Source organism: Nicotiana attenuata, unplaced genomic scaffold, assembly GCF_001879085.1.
Source record: "Nicotiana attenuata strain UT unplaced genomic scaffold, NIATTr2, whole genome shotgun sequence".
NCBI classification, from domain to species: domain Eukaryota; kingdom Viridiplantae; phylum Streptophyta; class Magnoliopsida; order Solanales; family Solanaceae; genus Nicotiana; species Nicotiana attenuata.
The window spans coordinates 2,015,630-2,039,746 of record NW_017670244.1 but is presented as its reverse complement, the minus strand read 5'-3'; the positions used below and the strand labels follow the sequence as shown (position 1 = coordinate 2,039,746).

The following is a 24,117-nucleotide window of genomic DNA, read 5'->3' as shown; positions in this document are numbered from 1 at the left end:
AATACCCTTATTTTGGATTATAAGGTAAATATAATTGTCTCTTCAGTCTCATCTTCTAACTCATTACTCGAGGTTAAATTCTCTCTAATTTCTTGTTACTATGATAAACTTTCTAACAAGCACAATGGTTTTATATAAGTGATCAAGGCGTTTTTTTAGTAGAAGTAAATCCAGAATTTTTAATCTGAGAAATATCAATGTACTCGCTACATCTTGTGAGAATGATCATTCAAACTTAATATTAATATATACTTTTGAAACTTTTTTACTATATATATACAAAGAATACAGGCTTGAGGATACTCTGGCTGCACATTTGTCACTGCTGCCTGATCTTTCTCTCTGAACTTCATGTATATATCATTGATAGAAAGTTACACTTCTCCAAACAAAAATTAAGGAAATTACACAGCCAACAAATGTGCTTAGAGTGACGATTATAAAAGCTACTCCCTCCATTGCAATTTAGATGATATAATTTGAATTGACATAGTTTTTTTAAATTTTTTTTTTTTTTTGAAACATGTGGTCCTTAAAGCTTAAGGGACAAAAGTTTTATGGGGCCATGACATTTGTGTAGTTATAAAAGCTTCTCATTAAAGGTAAAATTGATAAAATAAAAAGTTTAAAGTTAAATTATTTCCAAATATAGAACGATGTCATTCTTATTGTAACGAACCAATAAAGAAAGTGTATCAATTAAATTGAGACGGAGGGAGTAACTTATAACACTCAACTCTAATGCATGTCAAATCCTCCCCTGGCTTCCTTGTAAGTCCTTTAGCTGCCTTTTTTTTTTATGGCCTCTTTGTCATAAAGATTAGAGAAATTTTCAGAAATCACTATATTTTAGTGATTATTAGCTTGCTATAGCTACCCATTTATTAAATTACTTCCTATAGCTATGTTTTAATTTGTTATAGAGTGTATTCAATGAATTTAAGCTAATGTATTCATGAATACAATAAGAAAAGTCGGAGGAAAAAAAGGGAACTACAGCTAACGTATAGACTGCATTCATATGTATTCGTGAGCTGTATTCGTGAATACAATAGTAGAATTTGCGAAAAAAGGTCTTCAGCTGTTTAAAACTGTAAGAGAATCAATTAACGCGATAGACTCCTAATATAACTCAACAAACTCAATTATAACACACAAAATTTATATTTCCAGTTATAGAAAAGATTCTCAACCGAAAAACACTCCAAAAATAGAGCAATCTACAGAGATTCAATCCATCCTTTTTTTTAGTGGTATCTTTACTAAAATATTTTTTAGTGGTATCTTTACAAATAGATTTATATATTGAAGTTGTATAATTACATTGAATACTTAAATACATAAAAATACATTGAATACATGAAGTATAGCAGGTCATCTATAGTGCAAAAACATAAAAATACATACTGCAGATACATATATACATCTGAATACATAAATTATATTAATTAAAAAAATATATTAATACATTCATGGAATACAACGAGACAGTGAATACAATGAAACACATGGAATACAACGAGATATATTGAAATACAATAAAAAAAAGGTAACAGACTCTTCAAGTTCCTCAGCCCCAAACTCCATCCCGAATCCACCGATATCCAGGCAGCCGCCATGTGCGGCGTCGCTGCCGGTTAAACGAAGAGAGTTGTTAAAGAAGCACCAATTTAAATGATCAAATAGAAACTAGAGACAAAACTTCTTCGGATCTCACAAGGCAAACATGAACAATCAATGCAAAATCTAAGAAAAATTTAGAATGTGTAACACAACTGTGTGAAAGAAATCGCCGGACGGAGGTAGGGGTTAGGGGTGACACAACAAGGAAGGGGGGAAGTGGCCGCCGGCCGGATCTGTCGTTGATGGAACACAGCCCCTGCTAGGGTTTCTAAAAGCAGGGGAGGAAAAATCGGGGGAAAAGAGAAGAAAGAGGAAAGAGAAAGGAGGAGAGAGGGAAGAGAGAGAGAGAGAGAGAAAATAATACACAGCGTATTTAATGGCTTAAAGGTAGGAAGTGGCCATAAATAGATATTTTGCTATAAAAATTAAAAGGTAGTTATAGGAGATAATTTTTTAAAAGGGTATTTATTTATACTCCCTCCGTTCCAGTTTATGTGAACCTATTTTCTTTTTGGTCCGTTCCAAAAAGAATGAACCCTTTCTAAATTTGGAAACAATTTAGCTTAAATTCTCAATTCTACCCTTAGTAAGAAGCTTTTATAACCACACAAATAGTGTGGACTAGGGGTGTGAATTCGAATCGGTTTATCAATAAATTGAATCGATTATTTGTTATCGGTTTATCGATTTATCGATTTCGAAATTTTCCTTATCGAGTTATCGATTTCGATTTTGTCCTCTTCGATTATCGGTTTATCGATAAACCGATAAGAAATACTAAATTTTTTTTTTTTATCCTTATTCTATAATACCCTTTCCTTTACCCTAAGTCCCTAACCCTATTATTTCATCTACCACATTTAAAGAATGATCATATTTAAAGCTCAAGGGAATGAAGTTCAAATTAATGGAAAATAGAATTAGCCGTGATGTTGTATTTTTTTATTTTGATACCGTTGGAGTGTTGGTGGCATACATTTGATCCCTTACTTTAGTTTCGTTGCATGTTGACACAATTTTTATGTTATAAACGGTGTTCGTCTTATTTTAGCTTCTTTTGGTCCATATTAGTAATCGTGTTTATAGCGATATACTTTCCGTGGAATCCCGCAAATTTTCTTATTGGTGTAATCGATAACCGAATCGATAAGCCCCAAAAATCGATAAATTGAAATCGAAAAAATCGAAACCTTATTGAAACGATAACGATAAGCATATGTACAAATCAATAATCGATAAGTAATTATCGATAAAAGTCAAAATCGAATCGATAAATCGAATGCACACCCCTAGTGTGGACCCCTTTTTGAGTTGTTTAAGACCACAAATTTCAAAAGTTTTTATTTTTTCTTAAACCCCGTGCCCAGTCAAACAGGTTCACATAAATTGAAACAGAGGGAGTAATAAATAAGGTATCAACCTTTGCTATAGGAGGTAAAATTTACCAGCCACTTTGACATTTTGTATATAAGCTTCAAGTGGGCTGGCTCCAGTTGTGAGATAATTGCACCAATAGCCACTTCTAATTTTGTTTTTTTAAACATAACCAAAATTTATAATTAGTGCAAACTATGACTAAAGCCTAAAATAAAACTGTTTATTCTCATCACTAGCTCCCTTCTTCCGTTCTTGAAGCAGAACCAAAGTGGAAAATCTCGAGTTCGAATTGTTACAGTTCAAACTGCTGTGTCAATCCATAGACAACAATATTAATTAATACGGTAGCAATTTTCTAAACACGCGACATCATTATATTGTGGCCCTCCAAAAAGTAACATCAATTGTAGATGTAATAGGATTGTTGTTGCACCGGAACCGTCGTCATCGTCTGCATCAATATCTAAATCCACATATTCTTTCATTCAACTACATCTCCGAACTCGAGTAAACCCCACTTTAATTCGAGACAAAGGATTATAATAAGCTGCATCTACATTCTGCCATAGTTAGTAGGTTGGATGGTCGTTTTGTCATGACCCAAAATCTAATCATGGTCGGGATGGTGCCTCTCGAGTTACAAGGCAAGTCTACTTCCCAAAATATTACTACTAAACCGATTATAAGAAATTAATAAAATATTTCAACATTTAAATTTCCATAAACTAAACCAACTCTAAATATAGTATAGAAAAATACGAAAACGAGCCCCAGACATCGAGGTGTCACTAAGTCATGAGCGTCTAAAACTATGAACTAAGAGATATAATTGTCTAACTGTCGATACAATCCAAAGAAGAAATATAGAAGGAGTAACAAGGCCCTGCGGACGCTAACAACTACCTTGCAGTCTACAAAGATAGCCCGCCTGAACTCAACGATCGTCGCGCTCTAACTCACCTGGATCTGCACATAAAGTGCAGGGTGTAGTATGAGTACAATCGACTCAGTAGTAACAGAAATAACTAAAGAACTAAGCAGTAGTGACGAGCTAAGTAAAACAATGCAATTACTTCTTTTCACAATTTAAAATACACAGAAATAAACAAGTAAATCCCATAACTCAGTAAATGGTACAAAGAAATTTGCAGGTAAAATGCAGCAACAGCAAAGTAAATGAAACCTCGCAGCAATGTCACTCCATCACTCAGCACTCAGCACACAACACACTCAATAGGTACTTGCGCTCACTGGGGTGTACAGACTCCGGAGGGGCTCCCAAAGCCCAAGCGCTAAGCACAGACAACTCAGATGCTGCACGGACAACTCACGTGCCATAATATCTATCTCTGGATCCGCACGGTCAACTCACGTGCTACGCGAACAACTCACGCGCTATAGTATCAATACCTGGATCCGCACGGACAACTCACGTGCTATCATATCATATCAAATATCTCACCACAGGCCCTCGGCCTCACTCAGTCATGAACCTCTCTAGCCTCACCATCATCAACAAATAAGAGGACACAACCCACATAAAATATCACAGCATATCAGCAAAATAATAGAGATTGATGTAAACATGTACAATAATTTATGTGAATGAGTGCAACTAATGTGAGCATGGATAAAACCTAAGCATGATGTCTAGCATGAAGGCAGACAAGTTCAACAACGAGTGAACACATATCCACAGATAATAGCCATTAGGCCTCACAGGACGGACCAATGCTCAATCCCTCGCGGTGCACACCAACACGCCCGTCACCTAGCGTGGGTATCACCACCAAACAATCACATGATATCAATTTCTCCGCGTTTATACCCTCAAGGCAGAGTTAAAACTGTTACTTACCTTGAACCGGATGAAATTCTACTCTGCAATGCCCTTGCCTCTCAAATTGGCTTCCAGATGCTCCGAATCTAGCCACAAGAATTCGATACAATCAACACGAGCTAAAGGAATCAATCCCATAAGGAAATGCTAAGCTTAAAGCCAAAAGTCAAAAAGTCAACTCAAAAGCCGGGCCCCGGGCCCACATCTTGAAATCCGACCAATGTCACAAAATCCGATAACCCACTCAATTACGAGACTAACCATACTAGTTTCATTCAATTCCGACTTCGAATCGGCTTTCAAATCCCAAAGATTCATTTTATGAAGTTCCACAATTTTTTTTTCCAAATTTTGATCCCAAATCTCTACTCAAATGATGAATCCAACATTATAATCATGTATTTTAGCAAAAATTGAGTTAGAATCACTTATCCCGATGGTTTTCTTGAAAATCCCTCGAAAAATTGCCAAAGCCCGAGCTCTCTAGGTCAAAATATAAAATAAAATCCCAAATCTCGTATTTATTGTGCACCTCTCGGATTCCCATCACCGTTGACTGCGGTAAAACCACCGCTGACCGCGCTTCTGGTGGCTGCACAGACAGGCCTTAGTATTTTGGCCATAACTTTCTCTAAAGATGTCCAAATTATGATTTCTTTACCTTTCTGGAATCTAGACACGAAGGGCTATAACTTTCATTTTTGAATCATCTCAAAGTCCCTTGTAGATCAAAATATATAGGCTTCCGAAGTCGGACCAACGAACCTGCGGATTCTCCTCCTGGACCACCCCAGCACTCCTTTTTCTGCCCCAGCAGTAAAACTTCCGCCCCAATGGTAAATTTAAGCACCAGAATCATTGCGTGAGTTCCGGAAATGCCCGGACTCACTCAAAACTCACCCGAGGCCCTCGGGACCTCAACCCAAACATACCAACACTTCCCATAACATCCTTAACACTTAGTCGAGCCTTCGAATCACTCAAAGCAACACCAAGACACCAAATCAACTTCGGATTCAAGCTTAAGAACTTAGGAACTTTCAAATTCCAGAAACAACATCGAAAACTATCAAATCACCTCCGAATGACCTGAAATTTTGCACACACGTCACGAATGACACAACGGACCTACTCCAATTTTCGGAATTCCATTTTGACCCCGATATCAAAATTTCCACTGCCGACCGGAAACACCAAATTCCCAATTTCGCCAATTCAAGCCTAAATCTACCACGAACCTCCAAATTCCATTTCGGACGCGCTCCTAAGTCCAAAATCGCCCAACGGAGCTAACCAAATCATAATATCCAAATCCGATATCAAATACTAAGAAGTCAAAACTTGGTCAAACCTTTCAAATTTAAAGCTTCAAGCAGAGAACCATTTTTCCATATCTATTCTGATTAGCCTGAAAACCAAAATCGACAATTTACATGAGTCATAAGACATCATACGAGGCTAGTCATGCCTGAGAAGTGGCGAGCGAAGTGCAAATTCTCGAAATGACCGGTCGGGTCGTTACACATATATTGGTTCAATACTTGAAGAAGAGGATTTTATAATGAATGTTTCAATGGCGCATGACGTTTACTTTATTATCAGAGGAAGATCTAGGATTTGAAACTTATGGGTTCCTATATCGATTTCAAGTAAATTTGCAATAATAACTGGGTTCATAATGATATATTTATAGATATTTAGTGAAATTCTTAATATATAAACAAAGTCTGAGAGAAAGTTACTGAGTTCATGTGAACCCGTTACTGAATTCCTGTGAACCCGTATATGTACTCTAGATCCACCCCTGTTTATTACTTATGGTTATCACCATCTACGACACATAACCCATGATTACTTATAATTTTTCTGTGCACTAGTTTCTCGGCACGTGCGTTTCATGTGTATGCCGAATTACGTATTTTACAAAATAATATTAATATTATTAAAAAATAGTTGAGTAATATACATTAAAAAATAAAATATAAGTTTCTGTTATTGACAAATGTGGATCATCTGACTTGCTTGTTGAGGTTAAGGTAATTGGATATCAGTTGAACCTATGAAGATGAGCAATCAAAATTTAATTAGATACATGAAATTTTTATACTTAATTCAATTTTATGAGGTGAAGGGGAGCCTTGGCATAATTAGTAAAGTTGTTATCATGTGACCAGGAGGTCACGAGTTTGAGCCGTGGAAACAGACTCTTGCAGAAATGCTGGGTAAGACTGCATACAATAGATCCTTGTGGTCTGGCCTTCCCCAGACCCCGCGCATAGCGGGAGCTTAGTGCACCAAGCTGTCCTTTTCAATTTTATGAGGTACAAACACTGCATACAATAGACCCTTGTGGTCCCCTACCGCTTCTGTGGGACAAATGCCGCACCTGCGATCCCAGCTGAACAAGGACAAATTCGCTTCTGCGGCTCCATGGCCGCTTCTGCGGCACCTCACCTGCGGCCCCAAGTGCGCAGGTGTGAAAACACCATGTGCAACAACTTCAGCAAATTGCATAAGTCTCAAACCAATCTGTTAAGCACTCGAAACTCACCCGAGGCTCCCAAGACCTCAACCAAACATACTAACCAATCCTAAAACACCATACGAACTTAGTTGAGCACTCAAATCACATCAAACAATGCTAAAAACACCAATCATTCTCCGATTCAAACTTAAAGAACTTGAAACTTCCAAATTCGACAACTGATGCCGAAACCAACCAAGCCCCGTCCGATTGACCTCAAATTTTGCACACAAGTCATAGTCCACACTACGGACCTCCTCCAACTTCCGAATCGGATTCCGACCCCGATATTAGTAATTCCACTACCGGTCCAAATCTCTAAAAAATCGACTTTCACCATTTCAAGCCTAAATAAGCTACGGACCTCCAAAACATAATCCGAACACGCCCCTAAGCCCAAAATCACCCAACGATGCTAATGGAATCGATGAAACTCCATTCCGGAGTCGTCTTCGCATAGTTCCGACTACGTCCAAATTCTAAGACTTAAGCCTCCGTTTAGGGATTACGTGTCCCAAAATACTCTAGAACCCAAAACGAAACCTCCCGGCAAGTCTCAATAGTAGAAATAGATACGGGTGAAGCAGTTATAGGGGATCTGGGCTCTAACTCTCAAAATGACCGGCTGGGTCGTTACATCCTCCCCCTCTTAAGATATTTGTTCGTCTTGGAACGAGCATAGAGACATACCTGAAGTGATGAAAAGATGAGGATAACGGCTGCGCATATTCTGCTCGGTCTCCCAAGTCGCCTCCTCGACCGGCTGACCTAGCCACTGAACCTTTACTGATGCAATGTTCTTTGACCTTAGCTTCCGTACCTGCCTGTCAAAAATAGCCACTGGCTCCTCAACATAAGATAACTTCTTGTCTAACTGGACTGAGTCGAAATCCAACACGTGCGACGGATCACCGTGACACTTTTGGAGCATCGAAACATGAAATGCCGGATGAACTCCTGCTAGGCTGGGAGGTAAGGCAAGCTTACAAGCAACCTCCCCAATTCGCCGCAACACCTCAAACGGACCAATGAACCTGGGTCTCAGCTTGCCCTTCTTTCCGAACCTCATGACGCCCTTCATAGGCGAAACCTGAAGCAAGACCCGCTGTCTAACTATGAATGCAACATCGCGAACCTTCCGATCCGCATAACTCTTCTGTATGGACTGGACTATGCGATGTCTATCCTGAATCACCTTAACCTTCTCCAAGGCATCTTGAACCAAGTTCGTAACCTATAATCTAGCCTCGCCCGGCTCGAACCAACCCACTGGGGATCGACACCGCCTACCATACAGAGCATGATACGGTGCCATCTGAATGCTGGACTGATAATTGTTATTGTAGGCAAACTCCGCGAGTGTAAAGAACTGATTTCAAGAACCTCCTAACTCTATCACATACGCACGGAGCATATCCTCAAGAATCTTAATAGTGCGCTCGGATTGCCTGCTCGTCTGAGGGTGAAATGCTGTGCTCAACTCCACCCGAGTACCCTACTCCTGTTGTACGGCTCTCCAGATCCATGATGTAAATTGCGTACCCCGGTCAGAGATGATAGATAGCGGTACGCCATGAAGTCTGACAATTTGATGGATATAAACTCGAGCCAGCTGCTCGGAAGAATAGGTAGTCATCACAAGAAGGAAGTGAGCTGACTTGGTCAGCCTATCCACAATCACCCAAACTGCATCAAACTTCCTCTGAGTCCGTGGGAGTCCAACAACGAAATCCATAGTGATCTGCTCCCATTTCCACTCCAGAATCTCTAACTTCTAAAGAAATCCACCCGGTCGCTGATGCTCATACTTCACCTGCTGACAATTTAGGCACCAAGCAACATACTCCACTATGTCCTTCTTCATTCTACGCTACCAATAATGCTGCCTCAAGTCCTGATACATCTTCCTGGCACCCGGATGAATGGAGTACTGCGAGCTGTGAGCCTCCTGAAGAATCAAAACCCGCAAACCATCTACATTGGGCACACATATCCTTCCCTATATCCTCAATGCACCATCATCCCCAATTGTGACCTCCTTAGCATCATCGTGCTGGACCGTATCCTTAAGGATAATCAGATGGGGGTCATCATACTGACACTCCTTGATACGATCATAAAGAGAAGACCGAGAGACCACACAAGCCAACCCTCGACTCGGCTCAGAAATATCCAATCTCACAAACTTGCTGGCTAAGGCCTGAACATCCAACTCCATGGGCCTCTCTGCTGCTGGTAGATAAGCTAAACTACCCAAACTCTCTGCCCGGTGACTCAAAGCATCGGCCACCACATTGGCCTTCCCAGGGTGGTACAAAATAGTGATATCATAATCCTTAAGCAATTCTAACCACCTCCTCTTACGCAAATTAAGATCCTTCTGCTTGAACAGATGCTGCAAACTCCGGTGATCAGTGTTGATCTCACAAGGGACACCGTACAAACAGTGCCTCCAAATCTTCAAGACATGAACAATAGTTACTAGCTCAAGGTCGTGGATAGGATAGTTCTTTTCATGCACCTTCAGTTGTCTAGATGCGTAGGCAATCACTCTACTGTCCTGCATCAACACCGCACTGAGGCCAACTCGTGACGCATCATAATAAATTGTATAAGACCCCGAGCATGAAGGCAATACCAATACTGGGGCTGTAGTCAAAGCTGTCTTGAGCTTTTGAAAGCTCTCCTCACACTCCTCCGTCCACCTGGACGGAGCATAATTCTGGGGCAGCCTGGTCATAGGTGCTGCAAAAGATGAGAATCCCTCAACAGATTAACGGTAATAGCCCGCCAAACCAAGAAAGCTCCGGATCTTTGTAGCTGAGGATGGTCTAGGCCAACTTTACACTGCCTCCACCTTCTTCGGATCCACCTTGATCCCTTCACTCGATACCACATGACCCAAGAATGCCACGGAATCTAACCAGAACTTACATTTTGAGAACTTTGCATATAATTTCTTTTCTCTCGAAGTCTGAAGCACTGTCCTCAGGTGTTGCTCATGATCCTCCCGAGTCCGAAAGTACACTAGAATTTCATCAATAAAGAACACGATGAACGAGTTAAAATAAGGCCAAAATACACTGTGCATCGAATACATGAATGCTTCTGGGGCATTGGTTAGCCTAAATGACATAACAAGGAACTCGTAATGACCATATCGAGTCTCGAAGGCAGTCCTTGGGATATCTGGCTCCCGAATCTTCAACTGATGATAACCTGAACACAAATCAATCTTGGAGAACACTCGAGCACCCTGTAATTGATCAAATAGGCCATTAATACGAGGCAAAGGATATCGATTCTTCACTGTAACTTTTGTTCAACTGGCAATAGTCAATGCACACACGCATAGAACCATCTTTTTTCTTCAGAAACAAGATAGGAGCACCCCAAGGTGACACACTGGCCGAATGAAGCCCTTATCAAGCAATTCCTGCAACTGTTCCTTCAACTCCTTCAACTTAGGAGGGGCTATACGGTAAGGAGGAATAGAGATGGGCTGAGTGCCTGGAAACAAATCAAAGCCAAAATCAATGTCTCTATCGGGTGGCATGCCCGAAAGATCAGCTGGAAGCACATCAGGGAAATCCCTCACTAGTGGTACTGACTCAACTGTAGGGGGTATCAATACTAACATCTCTCACATTGGCTAGATACACATCACACCCCTTCTCAACCATTCGTTGAGCTTTAATAAATGAAATGACTCTGTTGGGAGTGTAATCTAAGGTACCCCTCCACTCTAATCGCGGTAAACCTAGCATAGCCAGCGTCACGGTCTTGGCTTGACAATCAAGAATAGCATAATGAGGCGACAACCAGTCCATGCCCAAGATAACATCAAAATCTACCATGCCGAGAAATAATAAATTGGCTCTAGTCTCAAAACCACTAAGAGAAATCAAACACGACCGATAAATGCAGTCCACAACAAGAGAATCTCCCATAGAGTAGACACATAAACAAGGGAACTCAAAGAATCCCAAGATACTCCCAAATACGGGGCAAAATAAGAGGACACAAAGGAATAAGTGGAGCCCGGATAGAATAGAACCGATGCATCTCTACGACTGACCGGAACAATACTTGTAATGACAGAATCGGAAGCAACAGGCTCTGTACGAGCCGAAAGGGCATAGTATCTGGTCTGGCCTTCTCCTCTGAGGCGACGCCTACCTCCCCGACCTCCACCTCAAGCTGGCTGAGCAGGTGGGGTGGCAGCTGGTGCTGTAATCATGGCCTAAGAACCTTGTGGAGCACGCTGTGGCTAAGAAGTCTGTGGAGGTGCACCCCTCCTTAATCTAGGGCAATCCCTTACCATATGGCGAGTGTCGCCACACTCAAAACAATCTCTAGGAGAACGCGGCGGCTATGGCTGACTCGAGCTAGGTCTGCTAGACTGACCATTGAAAGCACCCCGTGCAGGAGGCACACTAGATATTGGAGGTGTATAATAAGGCTCCTGAGGTCTAGGAGGAGCTGGAATACCACTGGCGGCTGGAAGAGCTGAATGAATGGGGCAACTCACAAACCCCTACCATGACGACCTGCAGCTGGGGCACGGGCACTAGAATAATGGGCCGACACTCGAGACCTCTTGGACTCTCTCTTCTTCCCATCTCGAGCAAGCATGCCCTCCACTCTCCTAGAAATACTCACCACCTACTGATACGGAATATCCATCTCAAACTCCCGGCCCATGCTAGTTCTGATGGTGGGGATGAGTCCCTCAATAAACCGGCGAACCCTCTCTCGAACTGTAGAAACCAAGGCTGGTGCATGTCTAGCCAAGTCACTAAAATAGACTACATACTCTGAAACAGACATAGCACCCTGGCGCAATTGCTCAAACTCCGCGTGCCATCCCTCCCTAAGGCTCTAAGGGACATACTCTCTCAAAAATATGTTCGAGAACTGAGTCCATGTAAGGGAGGCTGCCTCAGTCGGACTTTCAAGCTCATAAGCACGCCACCACTGATAGGCTGCTCCTCGAAGCTGAAAGGCAATGAAAGAAACCCCACTCGACTCTGATATGCCCATAGTGCGGAGGATACGGTAGCACTCCTGCAGAAATCCCTGAGCATCTTCTGTCGCTAGGCTACTGAATATAGGATGGTCGTACTTCTTATTCCTCTCAAGCCTACGTTGCTCCTTCTCTGAAGCTGCTGCCCTACCCTCTAGCTGAACTGGGGCTACAGGTGGTACCGGTATAACCTCTGGAATCTGATCAACCTGAACCCTCTGCTCTAGGGTGCGCGGGATGTGGCTGCAGCAAGGGGAATCAAAACCGCATTTTACATATTTTGGTAACTTTTTTTTAACACCTAAAAAAGTGTTTTCAGTCCAAAAAGACAACATTTCGGTTCCGGAATCTTACTTGGTCCATCCAAAGGAAGATTACACAATACAAGTTGATACACAAAACATAGAATCTTTAAGATACTCTGATGATTGCATTGACAAGTGACTGATAGACGACAAAATTCGTATCTCTTTACCCTTCTCTCTATGCCTAAGGAAGAAATTTTATTCTGGGTTGAGAGTCGCCCATCAATAGTTGTATGAGGCCACCCTCTACATTTGACAAGTGTGATTGTGAGTCCATTTACTGATATTGATTTATAGATAAAGAAAAAAGGTGAATTGATGGAATGTGGGCTACCTAAAGGATTAGATATAAATAAAAATAAAAGTAAATTGGACTGTTGTCCCACGTAAAAGCCACAATCTCCATCTGAATTGAATTAAAGAATTTGAACACTTAAAAATAAGAGCCTTTCGGTTTTACCACGAAAACAACTCCCAAACCAAAATTTGTCCTTAAACATCGTTTTCTCATGGGTATTAATCAAAAAACCGTTTTGAATTATTTTGGTTATTTAAAAAACCATTAGTAATTATAATTTAGCAATACTTTGTAACTAAAATGCATAAATGGAGCAAAATTTTGATATAATTAAGAAAATAACTGTTGATTTCCAAGTATGCATCCAAGTTCTAGCACATCTTCAACTTCAAGTTGCAAAACATATTTTGATAACAACACATATACTAGCTAAGTTATAATTATCTCTTTGAACAGTAATTATGTTAGTTTGTCCAAAATATTATTTTTATATTAACTGAATTTTATTAGAGAACTGCACAATCTTAGTATAATTTATTCAGGCACATGGCCTTAAGGAAAATATACATGAAAATTCGAATTGCGAAAACTAAAAACTAAAACTTATTAAGAAATCCACCCCCCCCCCCCCCCCCAAAAAAAAATAGAGAAGCAATTAGCGTATACCAATTTCGATCTTCTCTATAATCAAATCAATAAACTGAGATGAGAAAATTAAAATTTTTAGTTTGTTTATAATTATTTTAGCTTAAAAGCATTTGTCTTAAAATTACTTTTTAAGTTTATCAAACACTAAAACAAGTCATAAAGTATTTTAAGTTGAACCGACAATCTTTTAAGCATTTTCAAACATCTTCTTAATGATAAAAATTTATATTGATCTTATTTAATTGTATAGTAAATAACATTTTTATAATGATCTTGCAGGTTCATGGTTGCAAATGAATCAATATGCTAAAGTACTCAATGCTAGTAACCACATTTTTGTATTTTTGTACCAAATGAGGAGCATTGTATTGACAGATTATATATAATATATTTCATATTTATACAATGAAAAACCGTTAAAGGTTCATTTTTAAAGCTTTTGTAAGTTAAGATGGTTTTAAAAAGATATGAACTTTGATAATGAAAAAGAATAAGAAGACAGATACATAAAAAAAAATATAATATTACGTTTGGTGGTGAGCAAATTATGGTAATTAAGAAGGGAAATGTCTTTCACATTTTTCTTTTCCGTCATTTCTCTCTGTTTACCTTGAAAATGGTAATTACAATTAGATTTGATTTTGTGGTTCTAAAAATATGTGATTTATTTTTATGCTAGTTGTTAGGCAGTAGATGCTAAGTGTGAGACTAGAAAATAAGATAAGAGCTTGGAGGTCGTCTGACAAGCAAACCAAGTGACTGAGAATCGAGGCCTCGAACTAGCCTGTACTGGACCTCGAGGTCGAGCTAAAGCGTGAGACTGTGGGTAGCCGATGAAGGACTAACATTTCTAAGAGCTTTGATGAGAGCTCTTTATGATCAATGATGAGTAATAAATAAAGAACAATCAATGAAACACATAAATATAAGCAATGTGATAAATATAAGCAACAAAATCAAGGGAGAATATGTTTAAGTTAGGAGCAGAGAATGTTCTTGTTCTTGTATTCAATATCTTGCGTGCAAGAAATAACAAGGGTCCCCTTTTTATAGGAGGGGGAATCCCAACATATTACATATGCATTTATTACAAAGATACGCAGTTGGTACAGCTGTTTTATGTCACAGTACGGACTTGTACTGTTCTTATAGACCCGGTCAGCTTTAACCACGTGCCTTTTGAGAATTTCCCGCTTGTATAAGATAACCATCGATTTGCGTTGCCCCGAGGTTGAGCATTGAGAACTCCCGGGGTCGAACCACGAGCTATGCTTCGAGACTTTTGAAGACGGGTCGTGAAATGCCATAATGATCATAAAATCGAACTCCCCGATTTTAGTTGTATACAGATAGTCCTCGCGTTTCTTAGAGTGAAATGATATGAAACGGTCTTGAATTTTTGCCTCCTCGATACTCCCATTATGATGTCATCCCATCAGAGCATTAGATGACATGACTCAAAGGTTACGCAGAGGTCGCTGTCAACACGATTATCGAGAAGACCACAAACCGCTATTGACTCGACTCTTTCGCTTCCCAAACATTGCTTAAATGGATTTTATAAATACTTCAATTTGTCTTGCCATTCACACTTTTACAACGTTTTCAAGTTTTTAGGGCTGAGTTCACAACTTTCTGCATTCATCTTCTTTCCGTGCTTGCTTCTTCATCTTCTCTTTTTGAAATCTTTTTTATAGTTATGGCTAGAACCTCTAGAATGGTACCTCAGAAAGAAGGCACCACTTCTTTGTCATGCCCGTCCAGGGGAAAACCAAAAGTACCTCCAACTATAGAGCAATGTATCCCTGGCGAATTCGATACAGTCTCTGATTTTTTCATCGAAAATCCCCCTTCTACAATGAACGTGCTTGGCTTGATTTGGCCAGAACGCGGTGGCAGGCCAAGAACCACGGTATGCTTTTTACCGTAATCTTTACCAGGTTCCTTAAGAGTATTCTTTGTGGTGGGTGAGTTTGATACATCATGCTTATCTAGGCCTTGGGGAGGGCGTGTCGATGAGACCATCTCCCCACGGTGAAGAAGGAACCTTGAAACCCGACAAGGGTAAGAAAAGGAAGAAGGAGGATTGGCCGAGTCTCCTAAATCAGAAAAATCCAAAGTTTACAGGCTTTGACCGACGCCGCGGTCTCGACTTCGGCTGCTGTGGCAAGTCCCCATACTGAAGACGAAGGTGATGATGATGATGATCTCCCTTTGGTACAAAGGGCAAGACGGGGTGCGGATGCTCCACAGGCTATTGGGCGCAAGGACGCCGAGTCGAAGATGTCCGATGTGGACCTAACCCGTGCTAAGGAGACCCTCGAAGAGGGTTTGGGCACAGTCCCCAAGCTTCAAGTCAAACATGGTACAGTCTGCACCGATGAAACCTCGACTGGCGATTCTGGAGGGCCTGAACCTGAAGCTTTTCAGGGTCGAGACGAAACCCTTACAGAAATTGATGCCCTGGGTGGATTTAAATTGGGCCCTTCATTTTCACCGAGGGAAATTAGGGATGCCCAGGACCCGGGTACCGCCTGTGTGGGGGGCCTCTCATGGAGAGGAATATATGCTCAAGGACTACTTTATCGGCATCGACGTGGACACAGACCTCGATGCCCCGGTCGCTCTTGATGAGGCCGAGAAGCTTCAACATCAAGTAATATTTTCGACATATCATTTGCAATTCAAGTTTTTCCCTTGTCTTTCTAACTCTTCTGCTTTTATTGTAGGTCAAGAAATTGTATGACCATGCCTTTTCTAAGCTTCAAGATGAGCTTTCATGCTGTGGGAAGGAGCTTGAGAAGCTCACCTCGGAGCTAAAAGAGTCGAAGGCCTCCTCTGCCCGAAAGGGAGAGGAGTTGAGTGGGCTTCAGGCGAGCCTGGAGGGAGTGCGCCAGGAACGGGCTAGCCTTGCTGAGATAGGTTTTTGGAAATAGACCACTTTTACAGTTTGCAAAATAGGACTTGGAAAGTTCCTATTTCATCTCCATGGGACAGTGTCCGCATTGCTCTAGAAGGGCTCAGTGGGGAAGGTCATGGTCGGATACAACATGAACAACATTTTCCAAACGATATGATAAAAAAAGTTTTCAACTAAAAAGTGACAAAAAATTGTGTTCAAAGGATTAACTCAGAGTCGCCACCTGACATTGGTTTCGATGTGCCAGGTCACCGTTTTCAAAATAACAATTTTCCTTGGAAATACATTTGGACTCCAAAACTAAGTCTGCACTAGAGATTCAGGTTAGGCATTCCCCGAGTCCCGTAACTAGTACGGTTGCGTACCCGATCTAGTTGGCTTTTAAAATATTCAAATTGAGGTAAAAACACAGAAAAGAAAAATAAACACACTAGAGGATCGAGGTCGTCCCTACCTAACCAAAAGAAAATGAAATAAGAAAATAAAGTAAAATCCTAAATCCTAATATATACTATACTTTTCCTCGAAGCTCGTCATGGCCTCCAAATACATGATACTACGGGGCATTCCCTGGAATAAGATATGTACAAATCCTTCAGGGCATTGCCCGGATAAATTTAACTAAGCGAACAACCTCTCGCCTCAAAACTAATATAAAATCCTAAAGTTTGTCTACCAAAGTATTTCGGCTTAAGCGTGATCCTATGACTAATTAATTAAATAAAGTAATAAAATGATTAAGCCTAGTTGTTATGAAGGATCTATGGTTGAAGTACAATTCTAAAGTTTAATGTCATTGTGAGGCCCACTAAATATCTACCCGACCGATGATCTATTTGGCTCAAACAATACTGACTATACAAATCAATTCAACATTACTCAAAAAATGATTTTAGTGCTTAATTACGAAAACACCGAGTTCAACATCATCTTTTTTGACGACCAAAAAAAAAGGCGAAATACATAAATAGCCCCTTCAAGTTGTCCACAACGGTCAGTTGAACACCTCAACCGAGCCATGTTTCACTTAAACATATCACGTTTTAAAAACTGAACTCTATAAACACCCGACCTCACCAGTCCCCATCGCGTGTATTACACTTACCGGTGTCTTTTATAAGAACAAATTAGAAGCTGACACGTGGAAAAACAATAAGAAATAAAGAATTAGAAACATAAAACTTAATGTTAAATCTTCATCGTTACTTCCGTCTAGTCCCTCTCTCTCTCTCACCGACTAACCCTTCATCTCTTCGGTTAAGCTTGGTTCAATCGGCATTTTTGTTACAAAATTAAAGATTTCTTTCACTTACTAAGTATGATTAGCTGTTCTTTGTTCGAATTTTAAGTTGGTTCAAGATTTATTACCTGAAGGAAGGCCATTTTAAGGTTTTGGCAGTGGATCTTTTGTGAAAAGGGGAGTCAGCTGTAAAGGCTTCGATTATTGCATAAAGGTATGTTTATATTTTATTATTGCTTTTTTCTATTTTATCACAACTGGTTCTGTTATGGTGCTATTAGATTAGGGTTTTTTTTTGTTTTGAAAATCAGAAAATGTCGGGGAATATTGACTGGTTGTGTTTTGTCATTTTCAGTATAAAGTCACATGGACGAATATATTGGTGTTATTTTTCATCATGGGGGATACTTTATTGATGAAAAGTATGTGGGGGAGGGTGAAGAAATAGGGCATGTGGTGGACAAAGACCATTTCTCTTTGCCCGAGCTTGTGTCCTACATAAAAGAGACCCCTGAAATGCGCTACAACTCTGTTGGTGGGTTATTTGTTCTATTTCCTAAAACTCAGAAGTTCTTTCCAAATGAAAATGACTACCAACTACTAAATTTGATTAAAGACCTAAAGGATGGGGATCGCTTTGATGTCTGTGTGAGTCATGCAATAGATAATTTAGAGGTTGTGGAAGAGGATGTAGTTGTGGGATATTTACCTTCCTCACAAGTTGGTGATAGTGACCAGGCTACAGAAATTAGGGGTGGTCTAGGGGCTAGTGTAGATGTTGGTGAGGGGGCTGATTTAAAAGTTGATGAGGGTATTGGTGTAAATTGTAATGAGGGTATTGGAGTAACAACTGATGAGGGCAATGGAGTAAATACTGATGATGGCATTGGAGTAAATTGTGAGGAGGGTATTGGAGTAAATGCTGATGAGGATATTGAAGTAAATACATCACAGTTCATGAGTTGCAAGAGGTTATAAGGGTTAAATGGGGTTTGTATGTAGGAAGATCACTTGTATATAGAGCCAAGATGAATGTAATTAGTCAGTTTATGGGTGACTGGAACCTTGAATTTTCTAGGTTGCTGGACTATGCTGACATGATTAAGTCCACCAATCCTGGAAGTTCATGTTGGGTGAGAACTGATACAGAAACAGTTCCTGGAAAACATCTATTTAAATACTTTTATGTATTCTTTGAGGCTATGAAGAAGGGATGGATAGCAGGTTGTAGAAGAATAATAGGTTTTGATGGCTGTTTCCTAAAGGGAGTCTGCAAAGGTGAATTGTTAGTGGCTGTTGGAAAAAATGGAAACAATCAGATGTATCCCATTTCTTGGGCTTTGGTAGATCAAGAGACTACACATTCATGGAGTTGGTTCATCAACTATCTCAAAACTGATTTAGAGTTGAGGAATGGTGAAGATTTAACAGTAATGTCTGACATGCAAAAGGTACTGTAATCCATTTATTATGTTGTTTGTTTCTTACCATTATTGTTCTTACTTCTGGATTGTCATCTCACTAACATTCTATGCTGCTGTTGTATTGATTAGGGACTGTCATCTGCTGTTGCTGATTTGCTACCCTTTGCTGAAAGAAGAATGTGTGCAAGACACATTTGGGCAAACTGGCAGAAAACTTAGAGGGGAGAGGAAAGAAGGAAGCAGTTTTGGAGATGTGCTAAGGCTCCATTTCAGGTAAAATTAAGAGAAGAAATGAAGAAATTGGATGAATTAGGTAATGGTATTTGTGAAAGTTTACTGTCCTATGATAAAGAATACTGGTGTAGGGCTTATTTCAATGAGAATGTTAGATGTGATATTGTAGAAAATAACATGTGTGAAACATTTAATTCCTGGATATTAAGTCCTAGGCGTAAATCTGTCATCACTATGCTTGAAGAAATTAGGCACAAAATGATGAGTAGGAAAGTTGATATGATCAAGTTTGTTGAAACATGGGCTTCTGATATATCACCTATGGCAAGACTAGTTTTAGAGGAGAACAAGGAAATAGGAAGGAAGTTAAAAGTACAGTGGAATGCTGACACTGGATTTGAAGTGAATGAAGGCATGTATAGGCACACTGTTGATATACAAAAAAGAGAATACAGCTGCAGGTTATGGCGGTTAAGAGGTATACCATGTCAACATGCAATATGTGCCTTTAATAAGATTGGGAAGGAAGCAGAAGACTATGTTGAACACTAGTATAGGAAAGATACTTTCCTGGCTGCTTACCAATACTATATTCAGCCAATTCCAAGCATACAAATGTGGGCTGAGTCTACCAATCCACCAATTGAGCCTCCTGAAGTTAAACCAATGCCTGGTAGGCCAAAAAAATGCAGAAGAAAGGACAAGGATGAACCAAAGAAGTGGGGAAAACTTTCAAAGAAGGGTGCTAAGATGTCCTGTTCAATTTGCCATCAGGTTGGTCACAACAAGTCAGTATGCAGTTTAAGGGTAAGTTTGATGACTTTCAATTCAATTTGTTTCTAATTCAATTTGTTACAAAAGAGGTAAAATTGATAGTACCTTATTCTTAAGGGAAAAAGGTAAGGATCACCTTGTTGTGCAAATCTATGTTGATGACATAATCTTTGGGGCCACCACTGATAAGTTAAGTAAGGACTTTGCAAAATTAATGGGGAGTGAGTTTGAAATGAGCATGATGGGTGAGCTTAACTTCTTCCTAGGGCTGCAGATCAAACAAAGTCAAAATGGAACCATGATTCATCAGCAGAAGTATACAAAAGAACTAATCAAAAAGTTTAAAATGGAGGATTCTAAAGAAATAGATACACTTATTGCAACTTCCACTAAATTAGATGTTGATGAACCTGGTTCATCAGTTGATCAGAAGTTGTATAGGGGTATGATTGGTTCACTCCTGTATCTTACTGCCAGCAGACTTGACATTGTTTTCAGTGTAGGACTTTGTGCTCGTTTTCAGGCAAATACAAAAGAGTCTCACTTGACTGCTGTCAAGAGGATATTGAGATATCTCAAAGGCACTACTGAATTGTGTCTTTGGTACCCTAAAGGTAGTAATTTCAATCTAGTAGGATATGCTGATGCTGATTATGCAGGTTTCCCAGTGGATAGAAAAAGCACCTCTGGTATGACACAGTTCCTTGGTTCATGTCTTGTTTCATGGGCTACCAAAAAGCAAAATTCAGTGGCCTTATCAACTGCTGAAGCTGAATATGTGGCTGCAGCTTCTTGTTGTGCTCAATTGCTATGGATCAAACAACAATTGGTAGATTTTGGAATTGAAGTGGGATGTATACCAATATTTTGTGATAACACTAGTGCTATAAGTATGACAAAGAACCCTGTTCATCATAAAAGAACCAAGCACATAGATGTTAGACCCCACTTCTTAAGAGATAACTATGAGAAAGGATTAATCTCAATAGAATTATGTGCTACTGATAAACAAATAGCTGACATCTTCACTAAAGCACTGAATAGGAAAAACTTTGAGAGGAACAGATTGGAATTAGGCATGATTAAGATCACCTAAAAGAATCAGTTCAGAATGCAATGAAAAAAAATGAATGAAAAAAAAAATTTGGTTAGAAGTTCTGACTTTATGTAAATATCTAAATTAATTCTTACTCAGTCTCATACTCTAATCAGTATACTCCTGTGACATGTTTTATATTAATTCACTGATCCCTTACAAAATTTTTTCTATTCTGACATTTGAGGCATAATCAAGAGAAGTTCTACTTGAAGAACCCGGTTCATCAATATAAGCTCATGAGAAAGTTCAGGTATGTTTCTATACTTTGCACAATTAGAAAGATTAATTTTCCAATCATGAGCAGAAGTCCTATTGCCACCAAACTCCCAAAAATTATATCCGTTGAGCATTGAACCAGTTTTATTCTCCTAGAATTCTAAGGAAAACGGGATTCTTGCCTAAAAACTAGCGTCGCCTATTAATCACTAAGTGACTGGAGTTCTAAAGTGATTAGACTCCTTATTGACTACTGCAAAAAGGCTGCCGTTACTGCACTTCATCATAATCATCTTTAAATACACTCCACATACTCCCTTTTAGTCCATAACCGTCATTAATCTCTCCCAAGTTCTGATCATCCTCCTTCTCTTCAAAATTTCAAAAATTCCCAAAGTTCTCCAGAAATCCTTCACCATGACAAACCCTCAAGATAACCCTGAAACTCCCCCACCAGTGTCTCCCTCAAATACATCCTCATCTACACCCCCTAGTGAAACCCCCAAACCCAGGTTTCGCAGGCAGAAAATGTTAGCAAGAAAAACTGTAGCTACTGGTTCTCTGAAAACAGCCCTAAATGAAAAGTTGAGAGCTAGCCAGATGAAAGAGAGCCCTGCTAAAGAATCTGACTCAAGTTTTGAGTCTGAAACATTTATCTCTGCAAGCGAAGGAGAGGAACGTGGGTCTTCTGACACTGACAAAAATCAAGAAACCCCTGGTGAGGTAAATACCTGTTTTGTGTTTTCTGATGTGGTAGAAATAGTGGAGAATAGGGTTGTGTTGGTTGGTTCTGTGAAAGATATGAAGGAGGCTGAGTCTAGTAGAAGGGGAAAGAAAAAGAAAGACAAAATACTTGCAATATGTGGAGGGGTAGAGGAAAGTGGCACCAAGTCAGGGGGAAGTGGCTCCGGTGAGGCTGCTGAAGGTCTTGTTCATCTGAATGAACAACAAGATGAACCTAGTTCATTTGTTGAAGAAACCCTAGCTGACATCTTGAAGAAGGTTGGGGCCAGCTATGATCCAAAGAAGCGCAAGGCTTTTTCTTTAAAAGCTCCAACTGCTTCCAAGCCAGCAAAGAAAAGCAAAGTGTCATCTCCTAAGTCTACTGTCCCTTCAAAGGGAAGAGCAACTAGAAGCAGGGTCAAACAAAGTGAGGAAGAGTTGCAGAAAGCACTAGAAGAAAGCATGAAGAAAAAGAGGGAAAAAGGAAAGGCAAAAGTTGTAGAGAGTGTTGAGTTTGTATAAGAAGAAGAAGAAGAAGAGATGGATGTGGTCCATCAAGAAAGAGGAACAACTGAAAAGGTTCCATCACCCAAACTAAAGAGTTCCAAGACTTCGACCAAGAAGTCATCCTCTGTACCTGTATCTGCTGAGCCCTCGTTGGCTAAAAGAACTAGATCTTCTGTGAAGGGAAAACAAAAGAAAATTATTGAAGAAGAAGAATGGAGTGGGGAAGAAGAAGAGGAGGAGTCTGAGAAAGAGCAGGATAGATTTGCCATCTTTGGCAGGAGAAAGATCTTAAAAGGCAGGTTGTTGAAAGACCTGGAGGATCCAGGCATGATAAGATTGGTGGATGCCCTAGATGCACAAGGATGGAAGGACATGGTCCTTCAATTGGAAGGGAAACTGGCCAGGAAGGAGCTGATTGAGTTCATGGCCAATGCCACTGTCAAGAATAGGGTTGTCACCAGCATGGTGAAAGGAGTAAAGGTGCAGTTTGATGCACCTAAATTGGGTGAGATTCTAGACATTCCCAGTGTGGGATATGATGATTATACTAGGCAAAGGTGGCCTTGTCTGGATTCTCTTCCTACTGCACTCTAAATCACCAGGAACTTTTGTGATTCTGCAACTGCTGAAGATGTGCCTGAAGCCAGGTTTGTTCAGAAGAGTGAGATGAGGGCTGAGCACAAGGTGCTATTTGAGTTTGTGAACAAATGCTTGCTGCCAAGGCAGGAGAGAAGGCACACTGCCAATTACATGGACTTGGTCCTCATGGAGTGCCTTGTGAGAGGGATACAAATAAACTGGCCTGCTTTTATTGTCAAACTACTGGATCAAGTCATCAATGGCTCCAAAGCTCATGCCACACCATATGGGTTCCTATTGACTACTGTTTTGGAAAGGCTAAATGTGCCTTTGAAGAAGTGGGAAATGGCATCAAGCAAGGAGCACTTTGGTGTCAAGACTCTTATGGCTTGTGACTATCCAATGAATGCTACCCCAGTTGAACCTGGTTCATCTCTGTAGACTCCTGTGAACAGCAAGATTAGGGCATTGGTTCAAGAATGCGGAATAAAAGATGCAGAAATTGCTAGGCTACAGGCTCGTATTGCTGAACTGGAAAATGAGAGAAATGACCTCAAAGATGAGCTAGCAAAGGAAAAGGAAAAGAGTGAAGGGATGCTTCAGACCATGATCAATCTTCTCCAATCCCAACCCTCTAGTTCCTCCAAGCCTTAGGCTTTCCAGTTCCTATCTTTGAACCAGTCTAACCCCCCAGTGACCCAAATTCGAGACTTTTCTTTGTTTTTGTTGCTCATGGTTGGATGTTTTTTCTTTCTTTTTG

General features: G+C 40.1%; 1 protein-coding gene across 1 annotated transcript; it reads left to right on the top strand.

Annotated features, from left to right (window-relative positions):
* The first annotated feature begins 18,167 nt into the window (after positions 1-18,167).
* On the top strand, positions 18,168-20,011 carry LOC109236566. The gene is made up of 4 exons (XM_019402763.1): positions 18,168-18,772; positions 18,880-19,257; positions 19,355-19,498; positions 19,591-20,011. The coding sequence occupies exons 1-4, from the start codon at positions 18,168-18,170 to the stop codon at positions 20,009-20,011; spliced, it is 1,548 nt and encodes a 515-aa protein (XP_019258308.1).
* Positions 20,012-24,117: the final 4,106 nt, after the last annotated feature.